General features: G+C 49.0%; 1 protein-coding gene across 2 annotated transcripts in view; it reads left to right on the top strand.

Annotated features, from left to right (window-relative positions):
• Window positions 1-27,765, top strand: part of LOC138526301 (E3 SUMO-protein ligase RanBP2-like) — a 1,824,256-nt gene that overhangs the window by 214,856 nt on the left and 1,581,635 nt on the right. For both annotated transcript variants that reach the window (XM_069636876.1, XM_069636877.1), the window contains exon 5: window positions 8,554-8,784. In XM_069636876.1, coding sequence (XP_069492977.1) covers window positions 8,554-8,784 — 231 coding nt within the window. The remainder of the gene's footprint in view (window positions 1-8,553; window positions 8,785-27,765) is intronic.

The raw sequence follows: 27,765 nt of genomic DNA, 5'->3' as shown, positions 1-27,765 counted from the left end.
TACTGTAGTAATGACATCTTGGGTTACTTTCGGCCGGAGAGGAAGCTTAATCCTGGAAGTCAATTCACGGTCTATGTAATTTCCAATAGCTCCACTGTCGATGTATGCTTTTATAGCATGCAACTGCTGAGGCTGTTTTGGGTCCACGAGCACCATTGGCATGACGAAATGCGAGGTCAAAGAGTCTGTTTTCAAGCTCGGCAAGTGGACCCCTACGCTTGCCGGGCTAGGTCGTTTCCCGAATCAGGTGTCACTAATTTGTTATCAGTAGCTCCAACCACCTTCTTAAGTGGTTTAACTGGACAATTTCGAAGAAAGTGACCGGAAGTCCCGCAATACAGACAAAGTTGCATTTGCCGCCTTCTCTCTCGTTCTTTCTACATTAATGGTCCTTTAACACCACCGATTTGCATAGGTTCAGATACGTCTGTACTCTTGGAGTTAGCGTGGGTTTTGATCGGTGCTCGGTTTTCATACTTGAACCGATCTGCTTTTCTATTTTGAAGTCTGTGATCAAGTTGAACCACCAAGTCAATGTAGTCTGCGCAGACCTGGGGTGGGTTTACTATCTGAGCTAGAACATCCTTAAGCTCTCCCCGCAGGCCTCGATGAAATAATGTGATCCTTTTGCCTTCTGGCCATCCAGTTTCCACAACCAGTCTGTTAAAGGTGGCTATGTAGGACAGAAGATCCTGATTACCTTGTCGTAAGGATAGCAGTTCGTTATCAAGGGCCTGTCCTTGAGAGTGTCGAGCGAACAATCTTTCCATGCTGGCCTGGAAGCCCTGAAAATTCTGGAGAATGGGATCATCCTGATTTACCAATGGAATAGACCAATCGGCAGCACTGCCACTGAGGTAAGATAGTATAAAGGCTATCTTGGTCTGGTCGTTAGGGAAGGCTCCGGGTCTGCATAGAAAGTGTAAACGACATTGGTTCATAAAGACGGCATATTTCTTGGGATCCCCCGCAAAACGTTCAGGCGGGGCCAAAAGCATGTGTCCAGGTAGATTAATTTGTACCGGGTTACTCAAACCCATTGATGTGGAAATGTCTCCGGAATTAGGTAAAGGAGTGTGCCCTGCCTGGGCCTGTAATAACCTTTTGGCTAGGTCATCTGTTCTTTCCTTGGATAAGATCAGTTCTCTTTTGAGAGCGTTATCCTGGCGGGCTGAGTGCACCTCTGCCCGTAATTCCCCCAAAAGCTAGGCCAGCTGGTCAGTAGGGGTGTCACGGTATTCGTTTTATGATGGTACGATAACCTTCTTTCCAAATGACGGTATATCATGGTTATCGCGGTATAGCAGGTGGAGTTAACTGATCTTAACAAATATTTTCTAAAAGGTCATAAATTGACAGATTTATCATCACAAACAAAACCAGGCACCCAGGGCCAGAATTGGGCTTTTCAACATACTTTCCACTGAAATGCCTTGCTTCCACCAAACACAAACACACGTGTGGAGAGGAGGGGGTGGGGTGGAGGCCTGCTGCAACTGGCAAAGCAAACTGAAAAGCTTTTCTTAAGTGGTCATTTAGGCTTTATACGCTTGTACACACACGCACGCACACGCACACGCGCACACGTTCCGTAATCACTGACATGTTACCCTTTGGTATGGCAGCAGGGAATACCCACAGAGATGAGTGAATTTCGCAGTGTGACTTATTATATGTAAATTCAATGATAGAACCAGGGAAATCCCCATTGCCATATGTTTAGAGAACATTATCCATTATAAATATGTATAAACCCCAAAGCCGTCACCCCAAAGTAAACCCTTTTCCTTCTTGGCACTGTATCTATTCTTCCTATTGCTAACATATTGATTTTGTGTAAGGCACGTGTGGTTTATGGAATGGCATTAAAAACTGCTCCAACTGAAACTACTTGGCAGACGGCACATCCAACAGTGCAAAACCAAGACTGTGCAGCAATTGCTTACTGCAGCCTTTCCAAATCAGACTGAAAAGCACACTTAACGGTATAAACAATGTGACGGTTATTATTGTTCAATTAAGTGGTTCACGGTATCTTTAACGGTATACCGTTATACCGTTACATCCCTACTGGTCAGTCTGGGAAGTCTCCATAGCGCCCGGGTGGGAAATTGTGGGTAGTCTTCGCGTTCTGTAACGCTCACCTGATTCCCACGGAGGCACAGGTCTGGCTTCGAGTGCTGATGCTTCTTCAATGGTGAAGCGCAGGACTCTGAAGATGGATAGGAAGGGCCCTCTACTCTGGCTTCTCCGGCTCGCAGGAATATTCCCCTGTGCGTGAAAAGGGAGTATTACCTACTGACTGAGTTATGCTCAAGCCTCCCACTCTCTTCCAACCCTCCACGATACCCTTCCACGATTCCCCGTGAAGTCTCACCTTAGGGTCAGGAAGGATGAGCTCTCCATCCTGCTTCTGATGCAGGGGCGCGTTGAAACCCAGTTACTTCACTGGATTGAGGATTGATGGGAGTTCAGGTAAGCTTGACTATTCAGGTAAGGCTCTGTAAAAGTTCTGTTGCAAGTTCAAAAGTCCAAGCTTAATAATAATGTTCATTGTCTTTTTGCAGCAAGCGCTAATGCTTATGTCTTTTTTCCCCTTAGGGGCCGGGGTTCGGAATGCCGGAGATATGGCACCGACCCGAAGTGAAACGTGCAGTTCCAGTTCCAGTAAATGGCAGGTTAGTTCTGGATGAGCGCTCGGGAACTGTCTTTGCATACGCTCATTCAATGTCTTTGTCTTTTTTCCCCATAGGGGCCGGGGTCCGGAAAATGCCTGGAAGCGGCAAGACCCGAAATGAAATGGGAATGACCCAACAGGTAAGTCTTATTCCCTTCCTTCTCTCACCTCTTATTCTTGTCTTTTTCTCTAGGCTCTGGGAAGTGGCTATGTATCCGGATGATCGCTGCTGAAGATGGAGGAACCCAGGAAAGGTGAGTGAAATGCAGCGCTGCAGCGATCGTAACGAAATGCTTTTAAAAATATTGTCTTCCCTTTCAGGATCGTCGGTGATGTCTCCGTGGTGCAGATTTAGCTGGTAAGGTCTCTTGTCTCCCTTTGCAGGTGACCCAGGATGCTGACAGGCGTGGCTGAAGTCCAGATGCAGAAGCTGACACGGTGAGCGTCCAGCTGCGAGGAGCAGAAGAACGCGAAGCGCGAGTTGCTGATCGGGTGTGGTTTAAATAGCTTTGGAAGAAGTCCCAAGTGTGTATCCTTCCTCCGATTAGGTATGTATCCTTCCCCGACCACACCCGGGTGGAAAGTAGTCCCACAGGTAAAGTAGTTCCATTCAGGCCTCAAGAGGGCCTGGATGTGGCAGCATGGTCTGCATCAGGTAAGTGCACATTAAAACACTTGAACACATGTCTAGCTTTATGAGCCTGGCGCCTAAGGCGCCAGGACAGAGGTCCAACATGAGCCTGGCGCCTAAGGCGCCAGTACTGCGTCCAAAGGGCCCCAGCTTGGGCCCGCTGGCACTCCCCTGAGGGAAATGATGCCTGCCTCTGGGGTAGCTGGGTCGGACCTGGCTCCTTGGAGGTAGGCATCATGACAGGGGATGTTTCTGGTGCCTTTTTCATCTAGCAGGGATAAAAAACACCATCGCCGACTCGCTCAGCAGGGAGCTGCGCTCTTGTCACGAGTGGGAACTATGCCAGGATCAAGTGGATCAACTCATCCGGCAATGGGGCAAACCCCAGATCGACCTATTCGCGACAGCGATGAACTCAAAGTGCCAGAGGTTCCCCCAGCCGCAGAGCATGGGCGATGCTTTCTCATCCCACTGGGATGGCCTGTTCGTGTATGCATTCCCACCGTTGCCGCTCAGGCTCATCAACCAACTCAAGAGGTCCCAGTGCAGGATGATCCTCGTCGCACCGAGGTGGCCGAGACAGATATGGTTCCCGGACCTTCTGGACTTGTCAGCATCTCCGCCAGTCAAACTGTCGACGGACGCAGATCTTCTCTCCAGAGAAGGAGGTGCCATTCTTCATCACTACCCGGAGTCGCTGAACTTGCAGGCCTGGCTCCTGCATCGCTAGAGTTTGGAGGGTACGATATCCCAGCTGATTGGAGAGAGGTTCTTGCAAAGGCCAGGGCGTCCTCAACTCTCAAGTGCTACGGACACAAGTGGAAGAGGTTCTCTGGCTGGTGCCGTGCACAGAAGATTAACCCTCTACGGATCACAGCCCCTCAAGTGCTACCGTACTTGCTGTCGCTGGCCAAAGCTGGACTAGCTTACGCTTCCATCAAGATACATCTGGCAGCGATTTCCCGATACACCAGAACTTAAGGGTGGTCGTCCCTGTGGTCTCATCGCCTGGTGAAGGAGTTTATGAAAGGACTGTTCCGATCGTTCCCGCCGGTGAAGGCTCCAGCCCCGGCGTTGGAACTCAACGTGGTGCTGACAAGGCTCATGGGCCCGCCATTCGAGCCCTTGCATTCGGCGCCGTTGAAGTTTCTGTCGTGGAAGACAGCGTTCCTTGTGGCCATCACCTTTGCACGACGCATGGGAGAGATTCAGGCCCTTTCCTGCAAGCCTCCATACTTGACCTTCCACGAGACGAGGGTGGTGCTGAGGACGCACCCCTACTTCATGCCCAAGGTGCCGTCGCACTTCCATCTCAACGAGCCCTTGGTGTTCCCAGTCTTTTTCCCGTCGCCCTCGTCGCCGGCCGAGTGGACTTTGCACTCGCTGGATGTAGCTAGAGCGCTGAAGTTCTACGTGGACCGAACAAAGAGTTTACGGAAGACATCACAGCTGTTTGTGAACTTTGAACCTGTGAACCAAGGGAAGGCTTTTTCGAAGGCTTCCATTTCCAGATGGCTCTCCGGCTATCATGCACTGTCATCGGTTGGCAAACCGTCAGTTGCCCGCCGTTCGAGAGCCCATTCGACCAGAGCGATCGCTGCTACCATGGCGTTCTTGTCTGGTGTGCCCCTGCTGGACATCTGCAGGGCTGCTACGTGGAGGTCGACGCACACCTTCACTAGATTCTACTGCGTCGACCGGGATTCCAGGGAGGAGTCCAGAGCTGGCCAGGCAGTGCTGCGCAGCCTGTTCGCTTAAGGTGAGCCTGGTGAGGAGGTAAGAGATGCTTAATGTTGAGTTTTATGTAATGCTTAATGTTGAGCCTTGCCACCTCCCGTGGTTGTGCATGTGTGTACTGCTATGTATTCTTATATTCATGAGCATGTGAATCCATGCCAGACCCCATGCTGGAGAAGAAACAAGTTACTTAACTGTAATTGTTGTTCTCCAGCATGGGTCTGGCATGGATTCACATGCGAACCCTCCCTCCTTCCCCTCTGCGGCTCTTCACTTGGTCATACTGCCACTTTACGTGCTACCAAATATGAGGATGGCTGTCAGAGGCAGGGCTTAGGGAAGAGGGCTGTCATTGGCTGGGGGCAGTATGACCCAGAGACCAGTGATTGCTTACTACTAAGAAAGACGGATCAGAAACGAAACTGATACTGATTTTTTTCTTTACCGAGGATTCCCAGCCTGACGACGGGGAATATTCAGGAGCATGTGAATCCATGCCAGACCCATGCTGGAGAACAACAGTTAAATAACTTTTTCTTCTGACAATTGACAGCCTTAGTTGTGTTGATGCAGGGAAACACTTCATAGTGATATAGGTCTTTTTGCAACCCATTTTGTGTTAATAAAAGTATTTAGCAATCAACATAATGCCAGTTTGTCCGAGCCTTACTCCCGTTTCACTACGCTACACATGCGTCCAGTACAAGAATGGCTAGTGGAACAATGGTCTCAAGAGCAAAGCGAGTGGGATGATCTATTGGTAGTTTTACAGACTCTGGTGCCAGCACCTAAGTGGTGGACAAAACACAACCTATAGAAGGGCAAACCTTTTGCCACCCCACCAACACAAGCCACAATAACGACTGATGCATCACGTTCATTGCCTCCACCAGACAGCACGCTGCATGTGTGCACACTTAATGACAAATGAAAAACAAATATCCTAGAGTTTTTAGCAGTGTACAAAGCAATGCAAGCTTTCCAACCTCACCTGGCAGGGAAACGTGCACTCATTCTCAGACAGCTGCCATGTTTTACATAAAAAACAATGCAGGACACATTCTCTAAATCTGTCCAGACTAGCACAGAAACTCTGGAAATGGAGCCACAAGAGGAACATTTCCTTGTGTCACAACACATTCCAGGGAAACACGACTGCCTAGCAGACAAAATAGGCAGAAATACTGATCTACCATGCGAACATGAGTGGGAGCTGCATTCACACATTGTGAACGACAATTTCGCAAAATGGGGTCATCCAGACATTAATCTATTTGCCACAAGCGAAAACCCGAAATACCACACCTACGCCTCCAGGTTCCCTGAGCGGGAATCCAAGGGGAACACACTGTGGATCAGTTGAACAGGGATATTTGCATATGCTTTTCCTCCACCCCTCCCCCCCCTCCTGAACAGCGTAATCCACAGTATCCATCAGGAACACTTAATAATGATCCTTGTGGCTCTGATGTGGGCATGTCAGACATGGTACTCCCACCTACTCAAGATGTCTGTGTGCCCACCAATGAAACTAATCAACCCTTACGACATGTTATCTCCGAATAAAGGACCAACCCTTCATCCACATCCTCAGACAACCAACGTTGCAGCTTGGCTCCTAAAGTCATAGTTACTGTTCAATTGACTGTTCACCTTCTAATATAGTGCACTATCTTCTACTCCTGTCGGGCTCCAGTCTAGTTTTCAATTCCTCGAAAGTGCATTTAGCTGTACTTTCTGCATACACACCATCTCAAGGCAAGGTTTAATGGTGTAAGCATTCTTCGAAGAGGTGAAAAGAATATATCCCTGATTGCAAATTCACCCCCATGCATAATGCAAACCTCGGAGATCTAATTTACAAGACAACGTTTCTTATAGCCATCACCTCGATAAGAGAGTAAGTGAGGTCCAAGCATTATCAGTTTCAGAGTCCACGGTCACCATACATGAACCAAGTTGGTCCTAAGAACACACCCACGTTTCGCGCCCAAGTGCATTTCTAGATTTCATGTCAACCAATCTATTGAACTAATTGCGTTTTTTCAGGATCTACAAAACTGTGGAGAGAGAGCCCTCCATATACAGTAGGTTATATCTTAGAAGAGCTGTACTATCTCAAAAAAATGAAACCAATCTGGAAAACTGAACAGTTCTTTGTTTCCTTAGCTGCTGGGAGGGAGAGAAGGGGATCATGTCTCCAAAGCAGCCATTTCTAAATGGATTGTAAAATGCATACAGCAATGTTACAAGCTATCCAAATAAGAAATACCATTGACACCTAAAGCACACTCTATACATGGTGCAGGTGTCACTCTAGCCTTCATTGCAAATGTACCCTTGGAAGCAAATTGCAAAGCAGCTACATGGAGCTCAGTTCACATGTTCACACAACATTACTGTGTGGACACATAAGCTAGGAGAAACTCTCGTAGGACGGACAGTGTTAAGACATCTTACTGCCTTTGTTACTTCTAACAACCCACCTCCTTCGCCCTTCACTGTCTATGCAAATCATGTGACTCTAAGCAGATCCACACGCCTCAGAAGACAAACATTACATACCTGTAATCGTCTTTCTGACGCTTGTATCTACGTGTGCCCACCCTTCTTCCCCTTGTTGGGAGTAGAAGGTACATGGACAACATACACCTTCTTCACTTCTTTTATACTTGACTATACACTTCATGCAACCTCAGGTCAGACACAAAACAATCTGAGGACCTTGACGTGTGAAGGACCATGGGTACAGTACACGTCAGAGTAGGGATAATATTACAAACATGCCCTGTCGCCGTCCCTTTTCAAAATTGAAAAGGCACGTCAAACTCTGCACCAACCACTAGATGTCGGTCTATGCAAAGCATGTGAATCTAAGCAGATACAAGCATCAGAAAGACGATTACAATAGTGTGAAGCCAATACTGTATCTGGTACTTCTGAACCCCACACCCCAGTGCCATACTTAAATCGAATTTTGTTTGCATTTTATAATGTAACTCTCAGAGTATCACTTAAAGCTTGTGAAGGTGGTTGGAAAAGGATTCTATGCTGTACAGAAACAATCTGTGCTTCTTTGTGAGCCCCTCGTATGCATCTTATTAATAATTATCTGCATTTGTGATGATGGCACTTACAGCGGGATGAGAAGGTGGTTTAAAATAATTGTTGATGTGGAAATCTATGCATTCTGCTTCTGTTCACAAGACAGTGGTGATCCCTGACTGGCTGGTAGATTGCCTGACATGTCTCAATAACTTCTGCATTTGCTTCACTCTTGGTAGACCTCACCACGTGTACCACTGTAGGTGTTAAGTTGTGATGGTCTTTTGACAGGAGGTATTTTGAGTATTTTAGGCGCAATACAGAACAATGTGTAGTTGGATCTTTGATGTGATAGTTCTTATCTTGGGACACTTGTGCTCAACAGGACTTTACTCATTTTGATTTTTGTCTCAAATATATGAATTTAATACCTATGTGCTTTAAAAATGTGTTTCTTTATTAGGAGAAATTGCTAAATGTTAAAGGCAAAGCAGGCTGGAATCAGCTGTTTGACTTGATTCAGTCTGAGCTCTATGCCCGACCAGATGATGTCTATGTGAACATCCGTCTTGTGGAGTTGTATCGTGTGGATAAAAGGTTCGAGGAGGCAGTAAATCACTGCCTCAATGCAGAGAAAAAAGGAACCATGCGGACTAGTTTGGAATGGTGCTCCTGTGTTGTAACTATACTGAAGGTACGTACTGATCTGTAATTATAAAGTGATTAAACACTGCTGTTCCATTTTTGTCTGGCAGCCGTACAGTGCGTGATTCATTCAAGAGTTTTTGCTTTACCCACATGTGTTAAGGAAGGTTATAATTGTTGTGAGGCAGTCTTTTCAGATATAATGTGTTATAACAGAACATTTCAGTCTAGATGACTTTGTAACATTTTGTGATTATCTTTTCAGTTGCCATGATTTCAGTTTACAAAAATGTGCTTTTTACTATTTGTCTTGATGGACCTGATGGACCTAATTAGCTGATGTAATGAGATTTGCGTGCTGCTTATGGACAAATATACTCCCACCCCAATAGTGACTCATGTGCCACATATTCTAAGGTAATTAAATAAATAATTTGTCTAGCTTTCTTGGTGATGTAGATCATTTCTTCAAAGTTGACGTTGATGGCCACCCAAAAAGAATCTTTCAGGTTTTAAAGACATGAACTGATAATATTTGATAAAGAATATCTGGAACAGAAGCTAGCTTTACTTGCTTTTCTCCGCTGTAGCAGAATAGATGAATGGAGTACTAATGCAAGGGGAGGCAAGATTGCAAAATATGCACTTGAGACTGGGGGGGCGGGGCGGCTGCTGAGATTTCATGGACAACAAAAAAACATACACTAGCAATAACGATGGTAACCAGCAAACTGCAGGCTTAGTAACTTAAGTCGGTTCCAGACACGCATGTAGGCGAGAGCATTGGGTGCACAAACTTAAGTCGATCACTAAAGCTCACAGAATGTGCTGGACACTGCTTTATGTGAACTGCCAAAACAGAACAGTAAAAATAGCAGACCCCTATTCAAATAAGTGAACTGAAAATAACATTATTACAAAAAGAAAATCCGCTTGACACGATTGTATCCTTAGTGATCTCTGAATATGGGATTGACCTATTTCAACTCTGGTGTTATTGAAGGCATTAAACCCCGTATTGGTAACCATGAATTTGCCAAAGACATGACATTTGGCTGCAATAGTACAGTTTCATAAAAGGGAGGCCGATCTCTTCAGTTGTTTAATATGCCTAAAATTCACCCTTTAAGATATTGGGCATACTGTTAGGTAGAATTTACATCCAGATGGAAAAAATAAAGAAATCCTAGCAGAGGATCAAGCTGTATTCATATCTGAAGTAATGGGAGAGATTAATCTTTTTGACTCTTGCTGTAAATGAAATATTGTAGAGATTGAAAGGAGAGATTTTCTATATTTTTTTTAGACTTAAAAGCTGCCTTTGATTATGTAGACTGAGAATTGCTGTGGCGATCTCTTGAAGATGAAGACATTGATCTTTCAGATTTGCATTTGATAAGCCTGTTCCACAAGGTCGGCACAGAAGGTATTCACAATTGTGCTAGTGGGGAGACCATGAGACCTGTTAGGAAAGCAGCATAGGTGCATTTTGGCCCCAACATTGTTCAACCTTTTTATAAATGATCTAAATCAGTTTTTAGTATCTTTAAGGTTGGAACCTCCGATATTGGTGGCCCCCCTATTTAACTCTTTGCTGATGATGCAGCACTCGGGAGTGCACAATAAAATGTATCTCAGGGACTTATTAAAAGAATTACTATTTTATGTTTTAGAAAAAAAAGGCAATTCTAAATCTTGACAAAAATGAGAGTAAAGGAAAAGGCCAAAACAGCTTGTATGAAATACTTGGTGGAAGGAGAAAAATTGGAATACACTTTATTTTGACTACCTGGGCATTTGCTTTGCTGAAAACATTCCATGGTCGCCGCAAATAGGCAAGAACAAAGTTACTTTGTGCCAAAAATGCAAAGGCCTTTTTACGTTTTTTTTTTTTTTTTAATATTTTTATTGGCAATTAATTAAACATGAGCATCGGGACTCAACAGTGTCCCTAATCCCCCCTCAGCCCACCCCCCTCCCTCCCCACCGGTTCCATCGTCTCTGCAGTTCCACTGCGTTCCCAGGGTGTTTCGATCCTAGCCTGTGAACATGTCCAGGATGCGAATGTTGTGTGGGCACCATTGCATCATATTGTGTCACTGCAGGAAGTCTATGGCATCTCCCCAGTCTGTATCGAAACTCTGTCTGTCTCCTTGGAAATGTGATTCTTTCCATTGCCAGATAGGTCCATATCCTGTGTAGCCATTCTTGCGTTGTTGGAGGAGATTTTTGTTTCCATTTTTGTGCTATGGCTATCCATGCTGCAATGAGGAACCCCATGAAGTTTCGCTTTTGCGTCTTTGTGAGCGACCTGTCTCGGGGGGGCCCACATGCCGCCCATCCATATTTCTTCTCCCAGGTCGGCAACTCCCTTGAATATCTCTTGCATCTGTGTTTTCACTTCCACCCAGAATTTTTGTATCTCTCTACAGTCCCACCAAATATGCCTCCAAGTTCCCTTGGTGTCGCATCCCCTCCAGCATTTCCGCGTCGTTGTCGGGAACATTTTGTGTAGTCTCTCCGGAGTGTAATGCCATTGGATCATCACTTTGGTCCATGCTTCCTTTGTCTGTATCGCCCGTGTCCATTTGGGAATTATTTGCCAGAGGTATATCCATTGATCCCTCGCGATTTGTTTTCCTATCGTGGTTTCCCATTTTTTCATGTACTGCCAAGTTATGTTTTCGTTCTGGGCGTTCATAAATTTGTAGAGGGTCGAGACAAATTTCTTTTCTCCCGTGTGGGTCATCATGTAGGTCTCGAATGGTGTGGGATCCCTTGTCATGGCCTCTGTTATTCTTGGAGTCGTGAGCCAATGGTGAATCTGTTCGTACTGGAATCTATCCTTTTCCGTGAGACCCAGCAGATCTTGGCATTCTGTGAAGGTTCTGATTTGCAGGCTCTCGAACATATCTCCCACTTTTGTGCAGTCGGCGTCTCGACATTTCTGAAAAGCCCCTTTTTCCATTCCCGGTGGGGAAGTCTGGGTTGTCGAAGATTGGTATGAATGGGGATGGGTCTATCGTGAGGGTTTCTGTCACAAAACACAATAATAGGAGGAGAGGTTGACACTCTCCCCCGAACCACAGAAGCCGAATGAAGTCGACCCTCCCACCGTGGTTGGCACAGGTACCTGATATATATATAGACAGGACACCACGTGGCAGCCAGTGGGGGGAAGAGGGTTAGGGAGAGGTTGTGGATAGGGTGAGGAATTTTAGGAACACCGGATAGAGGGTAGAGGAAAAACCTAGTTTGGATAGGACTGGGGAAGTACAGGGAAAAATCCTACACTTAATAATACTTGTAACACCATAATCTGCAATACCTTGATTACTTGATTTCATATATGCCTGTTACCTGATAACTCCTACCTTGAGAACATCTTAATACATGTATCTCACACACTATATGTCATCGACATGAAACAAACAAAGCATGATTAGCAAATGAAACATACAATGGGAATACTCCCAAGATGAAGACATGACACATGGCCCCTTGGGCTGGTATATGCAACACTTAAGCAACTAACAAGTACAACGAGCACAACAAGTACTTAAACGTGTAGAACATAAAGATTTGTCAAATGCTTTCTTGCAGCATAACAGAAGAATATGCACAGTCTCTCAGTAGGTCGTTGTCCCCATACGCCTAACAAACACTGAGTACTTTTGTGAGCATGCTCGTAATCACATGTGCATTTCATCAATGACCAATAAGCCCTTCCCGCACTTATCTTGTGTCCGGGAAGCTCCTGAGCCTTCCCGGACGTTGAATGCTGTTGCCCGTAGCAGCCGTGAAGATCTCTCTTCTCCCCGCTGCAAAGTGCTCCCGCCTGCCGCCTCTGTGATCATGCCAATTTCATAGCGGGCGGCTCCTGACTCTTCCGATGCTGCTCCGACCGACGCAGCTTCGACCTCCAAACAAAATAAGCCACACCTGCCGCACGCCGTGAGCCGCTCATAAACTGTTAGCAATCAAGATCAGCTGGCCCCACGCGCGCCCGGCAGTAAACTACCCAGCCTCCCAAGTACTGCCGGGAATTGTAGTTTTGTTGGACTTTTTCAGTGTTTTAGCCCCCTGAGCCCAGTGTACACATGTTTGCCCTTATTCCTGACAGTTTCTTTCTTAGTTGCTTTGTCCCATATTTCCATGGTTGTACCCATGACTTCACTTGTTTTGATGTCTGTGCTCTGTTTTCCTCCACAGGAGGTGGCGGAGGTTTGATCTTGCGACGGCTCTGTCCTGAGCCTCCCACCATTTTTCTGATGTGTTCGTGATCCATTCGTTAAGAACCCACAGCTTTGCCGCCTCGTAGTACTTTCTGAATTGGGGGAGCGCCATACCTCCGTCTGTTTTATGTGCTGTGAGTGCCTGTTGTGATAGTCTCAGAGTTTTATTCTGCCATATATATTTTGTGATTGTTTTACTGAGTGTCTTGAAGAATGATGCGGGAATCCGAATGGGGAGTGCTTGGAAGTAATAGAGTAATCTGGGTAGAATCGATATCTTGATGACCGTTATTCTGCCCCACCAGGAGATGGTCAATGGGTTCCACCTGTTCAGGTCTCTTTTTACGTCTTCTAAGAGTTTTGTATAGTTCCCCAAGTACAAGTCTTTTATCTTTGGGGTCAGTGTTACTCCAAGGTATTTCACTCCCTCTTCCGCCGTTTGCAGATGTAGGTCTTTCGTTTTCTTGTGGGTTTCGTCTGTCTCCCGCCAGTGCCATTACTGATGATTTCTGCTTATTTATTTTCAGCCCCGAGATTGTCCCATAGTCGTCTATCTGCTGGATGAGTCGCGGGAGTGTTTTACTTGGTTCCTTTATTGCCATCAGCATATCATCGGCGTATGCAGCCGTCTTATGCATGTGTCCGCCCATCTCTATGCCTTTTATATCTGGTGTTGCTCTGATTTTGGCCAGGAGGGGTTCTAGGAAGATTGCATAGAGTAGGGGTGACAAGGGGCATCCCTGTTTTGTGCCTCTTCCTATTCTGATGGGTTCTGACAGTTCCCCGTTTACCGCGATCCTGGCCGTAGGGGAGTTGTAGTTCGCCCTGATCATTTGTATGAACTCTTTCCCCATGCCCATTTTCTGTAGTGTCGCGAAAAGCATGGTCCATTCTGCCCGATCAAACGCTTTCTCAGCGTCTAGCGATATTATTGCTGATGGGAGTTTCATCATTCCGGCCTTCTCTATTAGATGTACTATGCGTCTGATGTTGTCGTGGGTTTTCCTATTGGGAATGAATCCTGCTTGTTCTTGATGGTTCAGCTTAGGGAGCAGGGGTGCCAGCCTATTCGCGAGTACCTTCGTGTAGAGCTTGGCATCCACGTTGATTAGGGCTATTGGGCGGTATGAGCTCGGGCTTTCTGGATCTTTCCCTTTTTTGTGGAAAACTAGTATCTTCGCTTCATTCATGGAGGTGGTGATGTTGTTCGTAGTCTTGAAGGTGTTGAACATGGTGGTTAGATATGGTGTTAGTTGGTCAGCGTATGTTTTGTAGAAGGCCGCCGTGAAGCCATCCGGGCCTGGAGCTTTGTTCTTGGGGAGGTCTTTTATTGCTTTTGTTAGCTCTCCTGGTGCTATTGGCTCATCCAGCGCCGCTTTTTCTGCTGGGGTAACCGTTGGAAGAGTAATATGTTTCAGGAATGACGCCTGTTCCCCTTCTCTCGGGCGTTGAGGAGTATAGGTTCTGGTAGAAGTCCCGGAATATTTCCTTGATGTCTTTCGTTTGTGTTTTCTTCGCTCCCTGTCCATCCAGCAGGGATAGTACCATTTGCTCTTGTTTCTTGCCCTTTAATTGTCTTGCTAGTAGCTTGTCTGCTTTATTCGATTTCATCGCGTACCAATGTTTTGTGTGCAGTAGTTGTGTCTCCGCTCTCTTGGTCCTTATCAGATCTATCTGGCTCTGGATGTGTCGGTATGCCCTCTTTATTTTCCTGGAAGGGTTCTTTGTCATTTCTTCTCTTATTTCCTCCAATTTTTTCCCCAGTTCGTCTTCCCATTCATGTGCGAGCTTATCTTTTTGTGCTTTCATTGCTATTAGCTGTCTCCTTATCACTGCCTTGAAGGCGTCCCATGTCGTGCTTGGGGAGACCTCCGGGGGTGACATTGTCCTCAAAGTATTCCTCTATCTTTTCTCTGATAGATTCCTTTGCCACTGGATCTTGCATGATGTCTCTGGGGAGCGTCCATCGCCATAGCCCGGATCTTTTTCTTAATTTGGGGAGTGTTATCCATAGCGGAGCGTGATCCGACAGTGAGATCTGGCCTTTTTCGATGTCCTGGATTTCTCCAACTTGGGTCCCTGTCGCCCATATATAGTCGATTCTGGAACTGGTATCATGAACGTGTGAGTGGAATGTGTAGCCTTTCGTTGTTCCTTTGAGTTGCCGCGGCTATTTTTAGGGTTTGATCGGTCTTCCTTCTAGTTCCAAGCTAGATTGAAGTCACCTGTCAGGATCACCTCTCCCTCTGCAAAGTTCTCTAGTTTATTGATCGTATCTTTGATAAATCCTTCCTGGCCTGTATTTGGAGCATATAGGGTAGCTATGGTTATTTGGCGGTTGTCAATCTGAGCCTTCGCAAAAACATATCTGCCATTTTTGTCAGTTTGTGTCGCTTTGATGTGGACCTGCAGTTGGCTAGCGAATGCTATAAGAACTCCCTTTTTTTTCTCTTCGTCATTGGATTGGAGGATTTGCTTGTAGCCTCTTATCCGAGTAAGGCCTCTCCTTTTTTTCTGTATGTGGGTTTCCTGGAGAGTAATTATGTCAAATTTCTCTCTGTGCAGGAAGTATTCCATTTTTTTCCTTTTAACTGGCGTATTCAGCCCTCTGATGTTATATGTTAAAATGTTTAGCCCCATTCTTTTGTGTTTGTTTGAGAAATCTTATTTGGTTCCCCTTGTTGATTGCAGTGGAGCGCATTAGTACCGGTGTTAGTGTCTTTTCCCCTCCGAACTTCCCCTTTAACTTTCCCCCCTCCCCCCACCCCCTTTTCCCCCCTAACTTTGTCCCTGAGGAGGGCTCTGGGCCCTATGGTTGCTCCAGCGTTGTGCCTTTGCTCCACACCCTCTAACATCTCAGGGTTAATAGTTCGCAGGGATTCCTAAACCCTGCTTGTGGTATGGATTCCATGGCCGTCCCTTGGCTCTGCCGCGCCTTCATGTGGGCACCTGCCCTGGCTTGCTTGACTGCGGAATAATTGCCTCTCCCTCCATTCGTTCGTGCATGCCTGTTTCGTTTCCGGGGGCTCTCAGTTTTCCTCCGGTTTGCGGGATCTGAGTCTAGTTTTCCGTTTCTCTGTCTGCCATCCCCTCGGTTGTCTCTTTTCTCTCCGGGGTTCGCTGGTATTTGAGGGGTCTGGGTCAAGTTTCTGATTTCCCACTATCTTGAGGCCTTCCTCGCAGGTAGTGATTCGATGTTGTCTTTCTTCCCATGTGAATAGAAGGCCGAATGGGAATGTCCATTTGTATCGGATTTGATTTTCGGTTAGGAGTTTGGTGAGCTGGCTCATTTCTCTTCTCTTTCTGGACGTGGATTGAGCTAGGTCTTGGAACAACTGTATTTCTTTCCCGTTCATCCTTATTTGTTCTAAGGTCCTGGCTTTCCTTAGGATTTGTTCCTTTTGTGCGTATAGAGTCATGGCCACTAGTACGTCTCTCGGGCGGGATCCGGGCTCCCCTGTTCTTCGTGGGCCCACTCTGTGTATTCTGTCGAAGTGGATGTCCTCCCCGGTGTCATCGTTTAGTATATCCTAGAATACTTGTTGTGTCGCTGAGCGGAGGTCCTTTTCTTCTACGGATTCCGGCATGTTTTTAATTCTTATGTTCGATCTTCTGGACCTGTTTTCTAAATCTTCGCATTGGGATTCCAGTTCCAGCGCCAATCGTGCGAGGCCGTCTTGCGCCTCTGCTTGTTGCAGTGCTTCCTCATCCATATTCTGGACCGTCCTTTCCAAGTTGTCTGTTCTCTCCTCTACATTCTCTATGTCCTTCTTCAGTTCATGGACAGCTTGTTTCATTTCGCTCTTCATGTTATCAAACTGTGCTTGCGTAGAGGTGAGGAACTGATCCTGAAATTCCTTAAACCAGGCTTTCATGTCGTCCCTCGTGGCCATGTTTGTGTCCGGGTGCTGCTCTATTGGGTCTGCCTCTTAGTTCTTCTGCTTGTTTATTCGCTTTGACCCTTCGTTTCCCGTTCCCCAGATTTGGGTCAGATCCTGGCCCTGTCTGGATCTGCTTTTGTTCGCCGCCGTTGCCTGTGATCCCAACCTCGTCATGGCTTTTGACATGTGTGAATTTTCCCACCAATGTGTTTCTTTGTCGTGTATCTCTCTCCTGGTCGTGCAATTTCGGTAGGTGCTTGTGTTTGGGTCTAGTTTGTACCTTGCCTCTCGTGCATGCGGTTGAGCTGATTAGGGAGGAGGGTGTCCCCCTTTCTGGAGTCCCATAGATTTATCTCCCCAGTTTGGCACCTTCTTTTGGGGGTTCGTTAGGTTTTTCTTGGGAGTTCCTTTGTAGGGTCCTCTGTGGGCCTTCTCTTTGTTTCACGCGGGCCCTGCGTTTCTTCGTGGCCTTTTTCTTTTTCTGAACCTCCACTATGCCCCCTTGCTGTGGTCTCTCCTCTCTGTTGGTTCAAACTTCCTTGGCCTGTCGAGGGTGTGGAGCGTTGGGGGGGTTTGAAGTGCTCTTGTTTGGTTTGGGGGCGGACGCTCCTTTGTCGCTCCCTTCACCCCTTTCCCCTGTGCTTTGTCCCGTTTTCTTCCCCGTTTAATTTTGGGGAGGTGTGGGGGGCTGTGCCGTCTATGTCTGGGGGAGGGGGGGTGGTTCTCTCCCAACTGGTTCCCGGTTCTCTCCCCCGCCTCGTACCTGTGTTTTGTCGGTTGCGCCGGGCTCCTCTGGGCTTCGTAGTCCGCTGCCTCTGTCTCTTACTGGTCCCGACCGTTGCCTGGGGGGTGAGCGTCTTCTCCCGTGTCTTCTTCCGTTGGGCTGCTTCCTTCTCTCGGCGGATTCCCCCTCGTCCTTTTCCTTCCCCGCCGGGGCCCGACCTGCTCGTCCTGTGCTCAAACCGTCCGGGTGGCGATCTCCTCCCGGCCCCCTCTCACTCCGGGTGGATCTGCGTGGCCGACGAGCCCTCCTCGATCTCCCCGGCTCCGCCTCTCAGCTCGAGGGTTCCTCCGATGATCGGCCCGAATCAGCCGCCGCTTGCGGGTCTGGTGGCTCAGCGCTTTCCGGGGCCTCGCGCCCTCTGGATCTTCCGAACTGGTCCCTAGGTTGTCGAGAGACACGCTCGGGGCTCTGCCCTCGAGGCCTGTATCGACGCCGTCGAAGCTGTCGCCGCCTCGCTCGACGTCGACACCCATTCCATCGACACCCTTGATGCCTTTCGAGGCAGCCTTGTCGGAGGTACCCCGTGGCACGGTGGCACCCACAAGAAAGGCGATGGCCTCTAGATTATATTTCTGAGGTGGATGAGGGGTCTGAGGAAGGTGAGGTTCCTGCATTGGTTCCTGATGACATTGTTTCCGGTCATTCAACTTGGGGACCTGCGTCAGTCGCTGCACGACGCCAGTGGTCTAGACACCTCTCCGGAGGTGGAGTTTGGTAGGCCAGAGCCTGGCACGCATGCCAAATCTTCTTATCGGCGCCTCATGTCGAGGGTCACTGAATACCTGGGTTGGTCTCCCCCCCTGGCCCCCCCTGGGGATTTTCAGCAGGACGACTTGACTGATATCCTGGACCAAGGTCCTCCAACTGACCCGGTGCTGCCATTCCATATGGCCTTGCAGAGAAGGCTGGCTGCGGCTTGGACTGTCCGGAGAGTCTCCCGGCAGTGAGCAAGCTCTTGCCGAGGAAATATCGCCCAGCCAGTGGGGACCCCTGCTACTTAACCACGCACCCTACTCCGGAGAGTTTGGTGGTGCAGGCGGCTACGGCCCCCGCAAAGCAGGTGTCGTACCTTACCATCCCTCCTGATAAGAGACGACAAACGTTTTGACGGCTGGGCGAAGAAGGTATTTTCTTCTGGGGGTATGGCCCTTCAGGCTGCCAACTCCGTTTGTGCCTTGTCTCATTTCACGCACACTCTGTATTTCCCTAGCGGCTGATCATATTCCCGAAGGGGAGGAACAGGATGGTTTCCTTGCTATCGTGCAGGATGGCAAGGATGCCATGTGTGAATCCGTTCAGTCGGGTCTGGACATGGTTGATTGCGTCAGCCAGTCCATGGCGGCGAGCACCGTAATGCGCAGATTTGCGTGGTTGCGGAAGTTGGGGTTTGCTCCGGATGTGCAAGCCTGGCTCCTCAACATGCCCTTTGATGGTGACCATCTTTTTGGCAGCAAGGCTGACGAGAGTCTTGAGAGGTTGCAGACCTCCAAAGCTGCAGCAAAATCGTTGGGCGCTGCAGTTCGCCAACCTCTGCCTTTTCCTCCTAGGGGACAGCAATGGAGGGGCGGTTCTTTTCGATATTACTCGTCCTTTAGTAAATCGAGAGGAGCTGCAAGTCAAAGGGGCAACCGTAGGAGTGCCAGAGGTGGAAAACAAGGTACTCGAGGTGCTAAGGCCGCGCAAGCAGTTGCCTCTGTGCCCTCAGGCACTGCCGCAGCCGCTTCAGCTCAGTCATGAGGCCCATGCTTCTCCGGTTGGGGGGGAAGGCTGGTGCACCATCTCGTAGAATGGCGTGCCATTACTTCAGATGTGTGGGTTCTGGAGATCATAGCCCACGGCTATGGTCTTCCTTTACGGCAGAGGCCTCACGACAATCCACAAGGGAACCTCTCTTTGCAGAGTCCGGATCTGCTCCTTGTGCAGTAAATTCAATCCCTGCTGGAGAAAGGGACCATAGAACTGGTGCCTGTAGCGGAGAGGAACAAGGGATGGTATTCCCCTTATTTTTTGGTTTCGAAGAAAGACGGAGGATTGAGACCCATCATGGACTTGCGCGGTTTGAACAGGCTCCTCAGGAAGGACAAGTTCAAGATGGTTACTCTTTCTCAAGTCCTCCAGGCCCTTCAACTTCAGGACTGGTTGGTGTCTCTCGACCTCTAGGACGCTTATTTTCATGTGCCGATCCATCCAAAGCACAAGAAGTACCCGAGGTTCGCGGTTGGCGACTCGCACTTTCAGTTTCGGGTCCTGCCATTCGGATTGACCTCCGCCCGAGGTTCTTCACCAAGCTCATGGTGGTGGTGGCAGCTCATCTCAGGAAAGGGGGGATTCGCGTCTACCCATACCTGGACGATTGGTTGATCAGGGCGCGCTCTCCCGAGCAAGTCCTGGATCATCTGTCCATCACCTGCCACTCCCTTCACAAGCTGGGCTTCTCCCTCAACTTAAAGAAGTCTCCCTTGACGCCAACTCAGCGGCTCCTAAGTACATCGGAGCAGTGCTCGACACATCCCTGGGGCAGTGTTTTCCGCCCCAGGTGAGGGCTCTTCACATTCAGCAAATGGTACACAAGTTTCGACATGCCCAGAGTCGCCTGGCGTTCGAGTTCTTGAGGCTGCTCAGCCTCATGGCATCCTGCATTCTTCTGGTTCCAGAGGCCCAACTGCGGATGAGAACTTTGCATTGGGCTCTCAAGATGCAGTGGTCACGGTCCTCCGGCAGGATGTCTGACCCCGTTCAGGTGCCGCCCTCGGTCGCTCAGGACCTTCTGTGGTGGACCGACAAAGGCAATCTGATGAGGGGGGCTCCATTTTGGCTGCCCTGGCCAGATGTGACGATCGTGACGGACGCATCCCTCACGGGATGGGGAGCCCATGCCAACGAGCTGACAGTCAGCGGTCGTTGGTCTCTGTCGGAGTCCAGACTCCATATCAATCTGTTGGAGCTGAGGGCCGTCAGGCTTGCCCTGAAGGCTTTTCTGCCAACTGTGCAAGGAAAGAATGTCCTGATCCTGACGGACAACACAGTGGCCATGCACTACCTCAACTAAAAGGGGGGTGAAGGGAGGCGATGTAGCTCTGGTTCTGGGCCATCCAGCAGGAACTTTTGATCTCGGCAGTTCATCTGGCCGGAGACGAAAACGAGACGGGGGACGCTCTGAGCAGGCAGAGCACGATCTCTCACGAGTGGGAGTTGGCTCAGGAGATTCTCCTGGAGATCTTCGCCCTTTGGGGGACCCCTCAAGTGGATCTCTTCGCCTCCAGTGTCAACCGGAAGTGCGAAAGGTTCTGCTTGCGGAAATGTCCTCCAAGAGGAGCCTTAGGAGACGCGTTTGTGGTGGAGTGGTCATACCCACTGCTGTACGCGTTTCCTCCAGTCCCCGTCATCCCTCAGGTGCTGCAGAGGTTACGGAGGTTCGGTTCCCGGATGATCCTCATTGCTCCGGCTTGGGCCAGGAGGGCGTGGTACCCGGACCTTCTCGACTTGTCCATCTGCCCTCCACATCGTCTTCCCTACCAAGACGTTCTGCTCTAACGGGAGGGGGGTCAGGTTCTCCATCCAGAGGTCAGATCCCTCAACCTTCACGCTTGGCTTCTGAAAGGTTGAGGTATAAGGATTGGGACCTCCCTGAAGACGTGATGGAGGTGTTGCTTACAGCCAGACGGCCGGCAACAAAGTCCCTGTACCGTTGCAGTTGGAGAAAGTTCTGCGACTGGTGTAGGGTTAAGAATGTGGATCCTTTTTCACGTGACATTCCTGTAGTTCTGTCTTTTTTGCTTTCTTTAGCCCACAGGGGCTTGCAAGTGGGTACCATTAAAGGTTGCCTGGCGGCGCTGTCCATATTTAAGCGCTCGTCTGAGGAGTGTTCTTATTTTAAAATTCCTTTAATTTCTCAGTTTCTGAAAGGGCTCACTAATGTGTTCCCTCCGTCACCTTTCCAGGTGCCCGGTTGGGATTTGAACCTTGTTCTCAAGTTTCTAATGGGTGCTCCGTTTGAGCCTTTGCATTCTTGTCCTTTGAGACTGTTAATCCTTAAAACTGTATTTTTAGTTGCGGTCACTTCCGCTCGCAGAGTGAGTGAGTTACAGGCACTTTCAGTTAAGCCACCCTTCACTGTCTAGATGGATTATCTTGGCAATTTCTGAATGTTACTGCCTGGCGGGTAAGGATCATCCTGTAGGCTTGCGGGCCCATCCGATTAGGGGTATGGCTGCCTCTACTGCCCGCAGAAAAGGTCTGCGGTGGTACTCCGAGGCGTAACATCCAAAATGGCCCCCGCTTCATGACAAAGGAAGACCGAAGCCAGACAACAAAGCGATGGTGGCAAGGGACGTAACAGCCGCCTGGTAATGCTAATTGTAACCGGAGGCCAGGGGCACATGAACCGGCGAGTATCCCCTCCCCTGGAGTGCTGCAAATGAGAGCGACGTTCTGCGTGGGAGGCATCTCAGCTGCAAGTTGCAGAGGGCAGGACGTTAAGCCCTTCTCCTGACAGAGCGAACACAGAGCCGAATACCCGCAGGCAGATGGGGAAAGTGGCTAACTGATAAGACAGGGCGATAATAAAGCAGGAAGTAAACGGAAATAAGCACCCCCGCAGTCACAACACGGACTAAAAGGACCTGAGCCTGCACGAGTGGAGGGTCCAGAGACGCACTGTTCCGTGCGTGTGCAGCTGCGCGACCGTAGCGAGCAATCGCCCAGTACAGACGGAGACTGTGAGAGAGCCCTGACCTGCAGGTCTGGTGGCGAGCCTAAAGAGAAGATGTGGCTGCTGGGGCGGAGGGGAGAGCAAGATTGATCTGGGTTGCCGGAGGTCAGATGACAAAGGGTTCGTGTACACAAGGAGGGAAACGAAGAACCGATCTACATGGGCTGCCAAAGCCAATAGCTATTAACGGGAGGAGCTGGGGTTTCAGCCTGCAGCACAGCAGAATCTGGATGGTGCCAAACAAACATGACAATGTGTGGACGCCGGTAATAAGGGGCGCGCAGCAGCCCACCAACAACTCAGAGGGCCAGGATTGCAATGCGAGCACTGGTACTGTAGGACCCCGGTGTGAAGAGCACTGGGGAAGGCACCCCGTATGACACCCAGATAACACACTAGCGACCAACCAGTTCAGCCACTGTAACGCAGACGCACGGCCACACGGCCTGCACCCTAGTGCAAGGAAGGAGGCAGTACGTTAAGGACCCCGGGCCAACATGTACCACATGGTCCATCCATCCATGCAGCCTGCATAACACTGGCTGCATGTCTGGTTAGCAAGAGACGCTGGCATAGAAGTGTGTGGCGTAGCCCGGCCTTGGACAAACTCATGGTAGGCAGACACTGGGGACCATACACCCAGAAAACAAACTGCTGGATCTGCAGCCACATGCGAGGAAGAGCCAGGAGAAGACAGTATACTTAACCTACACCTATTGGCAGGCAGGTCCCTGTGCACGCCGACGCAGCATGATCTGAGAAGCGCTGTGAGGCGAGAACCGTAGGTGGAACGCGCACACCACAAGTGAGGAATGGCGACCACGTGACGCAAAGAGAGGAAAGAACTCGCAACCACTCCACAGGATCCTACACAATTGGTCTGTCCCTGCCATGATCAGGAAGGATTGCACGGGACTATGGAGCCAAAGGTACAACCCCTATGGGAGACGAATAAGACCCCACGATCAGCACGGCAAGGGGCATAGGGGTGCAATGTAAGTGGATGGACAGGCGTTAAGTGTGAGAACCACATGGAGCAGTACCGGTGAGGTGGACAACACCCTGAAACTGAGGCCCAAAGAAGGCAGAGAAGGCGAATCAGTGACTCGGGCACTAGGAGCAGCGACTAAGCAATAAGTTACAGTGGGAGGAGAGCGAGAGCCGACTAGAAGGGGGATGTTACGCTCACCTGGCTCCCACAGAGGTGTCGATCGGAACTGGACAGCTGTGGTCTCCACCAATGTGACGCGTAGGGCCGAGATGACGGACTGGACTGGCCCACCTAGCTTCGTTTGCTTGGCCCGTAGGAATATTTTTCTGCAAATGGAGAAAGGGAATTAACCACCTGTGGAGTTGAGCGTTAACCCCCCCACCCCCGCTGTTCTCCCCACAGATCACCTTTGATGTCCTCGCTTATAGTCTCACCTGATGGTTTGAAAAGATGAACTCTCCATCCTGCATTAAGCGCAGGGGCACGTTGATAACCAGTTGCCTCACTGGCTCGAAGGAATTGGTGAGTTCCAGAACAATATTGACTCCGAGATTCCCGGCAAGACGCCGTAAGTATGAAGTTCGTAAGAGTTCAAATGCCTGACTTTCACTCTTGTCTGATTCCTTGCAGGTTGCAGCTTGACCCTAATGAAGACTTCCTTGTGGCAACCGGTAGTATTCTGGTAAGGATTTGTATTTTCCGACACAGTTCGATAAAATGATGTCAATATGTAACCTGTTGCTTTCTCCCTTATTTAGTGGCTGAGAGAAAGTATAAAGTCTCGGGGAATAATACCTCCGTCTGTAAAATCAGGTAAGTCTATTGTGGTGAGGAGGGTTCCCCTTGTTAGTCCCTTTGTTTCACCTTGCTGTCTTTTTGTTTCCCCTTAGGGGCCGGGGTTCGGCGAAGATGCAGTGGAAGCTGCGCCGACCCGTGAAGAGGAATAGTACCCCTGGTGGTAAAATCAGGTAACTAATATTCCTCTGTGTATTTCCTTGGCTCACCTTGCTGTTCTTGTCTTCTCCTTAGGTGCCGGAGTGCAGCGGGAACATGCAGGAGGATGCGGTGGAATGTGAAGATGCTGCGAAGGCCAGTGAGTTCAGCGCGGCGCTGCAGCAGGCGAGGCGACGCGCATAAAATAACTTTTCTTCCAGCTCGAAGGCGCGATGGATCGGGAATTCAGGTAAGGATCAAAGGTATTGCTCTTGATCTAACCTTTTCTCCTTCTTTCTCCCTTTTTCTAGGAGCTCCAAACTCGAGGCGGGCATGGCAGAAGGCTGGATGCAGACTTGCAGGCACGGTGAGCGTTACACTGCTGGATGCAGAATAACGCGAAGCGCGTGCTGCTCTTCGGGCGTGGTTTAAATAGCCTCCAAAGTAGTCCCAGGTAAGTATTCCTCCCCAGGCCTGCCCGAGTAAAAAGAATAGTCCCTAAGTAAAGTAGTCCCTTCCAAGCCTCTTTTGGCTTGGAGCTCTTGCAGCATGGTCTACATCAGGTAAGTTTGCAGGACTGACTTTCCATATGAGCCTGGCGCCATAGGCGCCAGGACTGGACCCAAATAGCCCCTAGCAGGGGTTGTTGGGCTTGCTTAGGATAACTTGATGCCTGCTTCCGCGGTTGCTGGACTTGGTCTGGGTCCCCGGGGGTAGGCATCATGACAGGGGATCTCACAGCCACAATTAGGCACAGGCCGCACTGAACGGACGAGGCGCAAAGGCAAGGTCAAGATAACAGAGCAAATAGTGAACAGCGTTGCAGTGCTGGCCAATGCAGAGCTAAAGTCAGGAAGGGGTGGGGGCTCCCCTAGAAGTGGAAATGGCGTCTAAAGTGAGCAAAACCTAGGGAAAACAGCCAACAATGGAGGACTTTGCCAAAGCGACTCAAGCTGCGGAAGTTGTAAAACCTAAGAAGCAGGACATGCAAGGAGGAGAGAGCCTAACACAAAACGACCAACAGATCCTGGACGCCATTGCAGAGTTGAAGACATCGTGGGAACGCAATATGCACACTGCAATTGCAGAATTAAGGACCTCGATGGAACAAAAAATCGATGCCGTCAGTCTGGATGTCCACCTACTACGGTAAGATGTTAGATCATTGGCGGAGTGCACAGGGGCGCTTGATAAAGATGTGAAGGCCAATGCATGTAACTGCACTGCGAATGCCAAGGAGGTCACCATACTACAACAGCGAGTGTGTACCTTGGAAAACAGGACGGAGGAGACGGAAGGGTCGGCGTGTAGGAATAATATCCGCATCGTAGGGCTCCCAGCAGGAGAAGAAGGCTCGGAGCCGACAGATTATGTCGGGAACATGCTGCTACCTGAGATAGATGGAGGGACATCCACTCATGGATTCACTGTGGAAAGGGCACTCAGAGCCCAGGCTAGGAGACTTCTACGAGGAGCCCCTTCCCGGCCGCTCATCGCCAAGATATTGAACTATAAAGACAGGGAGAAGATACTGGAATACTTCTGCAAAGGGGAGGACCATAAGCAGAGGATCCGCGACCATCACAGCATACCCAGACTACACCTTTTTGGTGCAGAGACAGTGGCTGAGCTAGGTGTCCATTAAAAGGAGACTACACAAGGCCGGATGTAAATACATGCTGCTGTACCCGGCGAAATTGAAAGTGATGCATAACAACAGGGCGCATTTCTTTGACTCCCCTGGAAGAAGCGACAGCATGGTTGGACGCATGGAAATGTCTGGCAGGAGCAGATGACCAGACGGAGAGCAGACCGGATAAGTGAACCTGGGTTTCTCAGAGACATATATATATAGCTACAATACGGACTTTGGACAAGAATATAAAGTGTAATATGGGATGTGTAAGTGAAATGGGAATGGAAGAGTTTAAGATGTACGAGTGCGTAGTAAACTGTGAGACTAATGAAGGGGACCTAGAAGGAACACATTATCAACCCCAGTAGTTAGTTTAGTCAGGGTACTAGTAGAGCAGTATCCCCCTGCTGAGCTCTGAGTATCGGCAGAGGCCGAGAAAGGGACTAGATGCAGGGTAGGCTAAGATCCAAGGAAGGAGCTGGGCAACAGTTGGGGAGGGGTAGGGTGGAGGCAGGAGGGAAAGTTGGGGTGTTTAAAGTGGAGGAAAGGGTGGGAGTTTGGGGAGTTAAAAAAAAAAGGGAACACGCCTACAAACACAAGCCACAAAGCAAGAGGAGAAGGATGGTGGAGGAGATGGGAGGCCTGAAGATAGCGACCTGGAATGTAAGCGGGCTAAATATCTACATTAAACGGAACTAGGTCATGATGTGCCCAAGGAGACAGAAAATAGATATTGCACTGTTACAGGAAACTCACCTGACCAGAGAGAAGCAGGGGGTGGTAACAGAAAAATGGAAAGGGACAACCCTGGGGGTGACCTACTCGGCGTATGCCAGAGGAGTCATAACATGGATAGGGCCACATGTCCCGTTTAAACTATTGCAGTCTACCATAGATTACTATGGCAGAATGGTGATAATAAAAGGGATGGTGGAAAATAGAGGTGAGCATCATCCACGTTTATGCCCCCAACCAAGACACTACGGGCTATTTTAGGAATTTATATACTAAGAGAAGCTCATATATGGACGAGGCAGTCATATGGGGAGGGGACTTCAACTGCACCTTGGACCCAAGGTTAGATAGGTCAGATGAGAAAGTTGGAAGTCAAGCCCCAGCAGCGAAGGCCCTGGGTGCCTTGTTACTGGATTTTCAATTGGTAGATGTGTGGAGAATGAACCACCCACAGGAAAAGGAATACTCTCACTATTCTGCACCACAAAACTTCTATACCAGATTATATATTTATCGGACCAGAATTAACAAAAGAAGTGACACGAGCGGAATATAAGGCTATGATCCTCTCGGACCATGCACCACTGATAGTAACTTGGCAGAACCTACCCCCCAGGACGAGAATCCCGACATGGAGACTCTGGGTCGAAGCATTGAAAGATACAGCGTTCAGAGAAGACCTGAGGAAAGGGATAAAGGAGTATTTTGAACATGATACCGGCAGTGTAGAATCGGCGGGGACACTGTGGGAGGCATTTAAGGTAGTGATGAGGGGAGAGGCGATATCGAAATCGAAAGGGCTGCAAGGTGGCATAATATGGAATTTACACAACACAGAGAGGAAGTTGGAAACAATGACGCGTGTGCATACAGGGTCCCCTGAGGAGGCCGAGACCATATATCAACTACAGCAAGAATGCAGGAACCATTGGGAGAGGCTATGTGACCTAAACTATAAAAAAAAATGTGGAAAGGCAGCATGCAGAGGGAGACAAACCAGGCAGATTACTAGCCTGGTTAAATAAAAGTGAAACCCCCAGATAAACAATTAGAGCAATGCAAGGGGTGGATGGGCATATACGGGATACCCAGGAAGGAGTGATCAAATGTATTCTTGAATACTA

Source organism: Ambystoma mexicanum, chromosome 7p (genome assembly GCF_040938575.1).
Source record: "Ambystoma mexicanum isolate Mex_15411 chromosome 7p, UKY_AmexF1_1, whole genome shotgun sequence".
Classification (NCBI taxonomy): domain Eukaryota; kingdom Metazoa; phylum Chordata; class Amphibia; order Caudata; family Ambystomatidae; genus Ambystoma; species Ambystoma mexicanum.
Note: the sequence above shows the minus strand (reverse complement) of the source record. Positions and strands in the feature narration are given on the sequence as shown.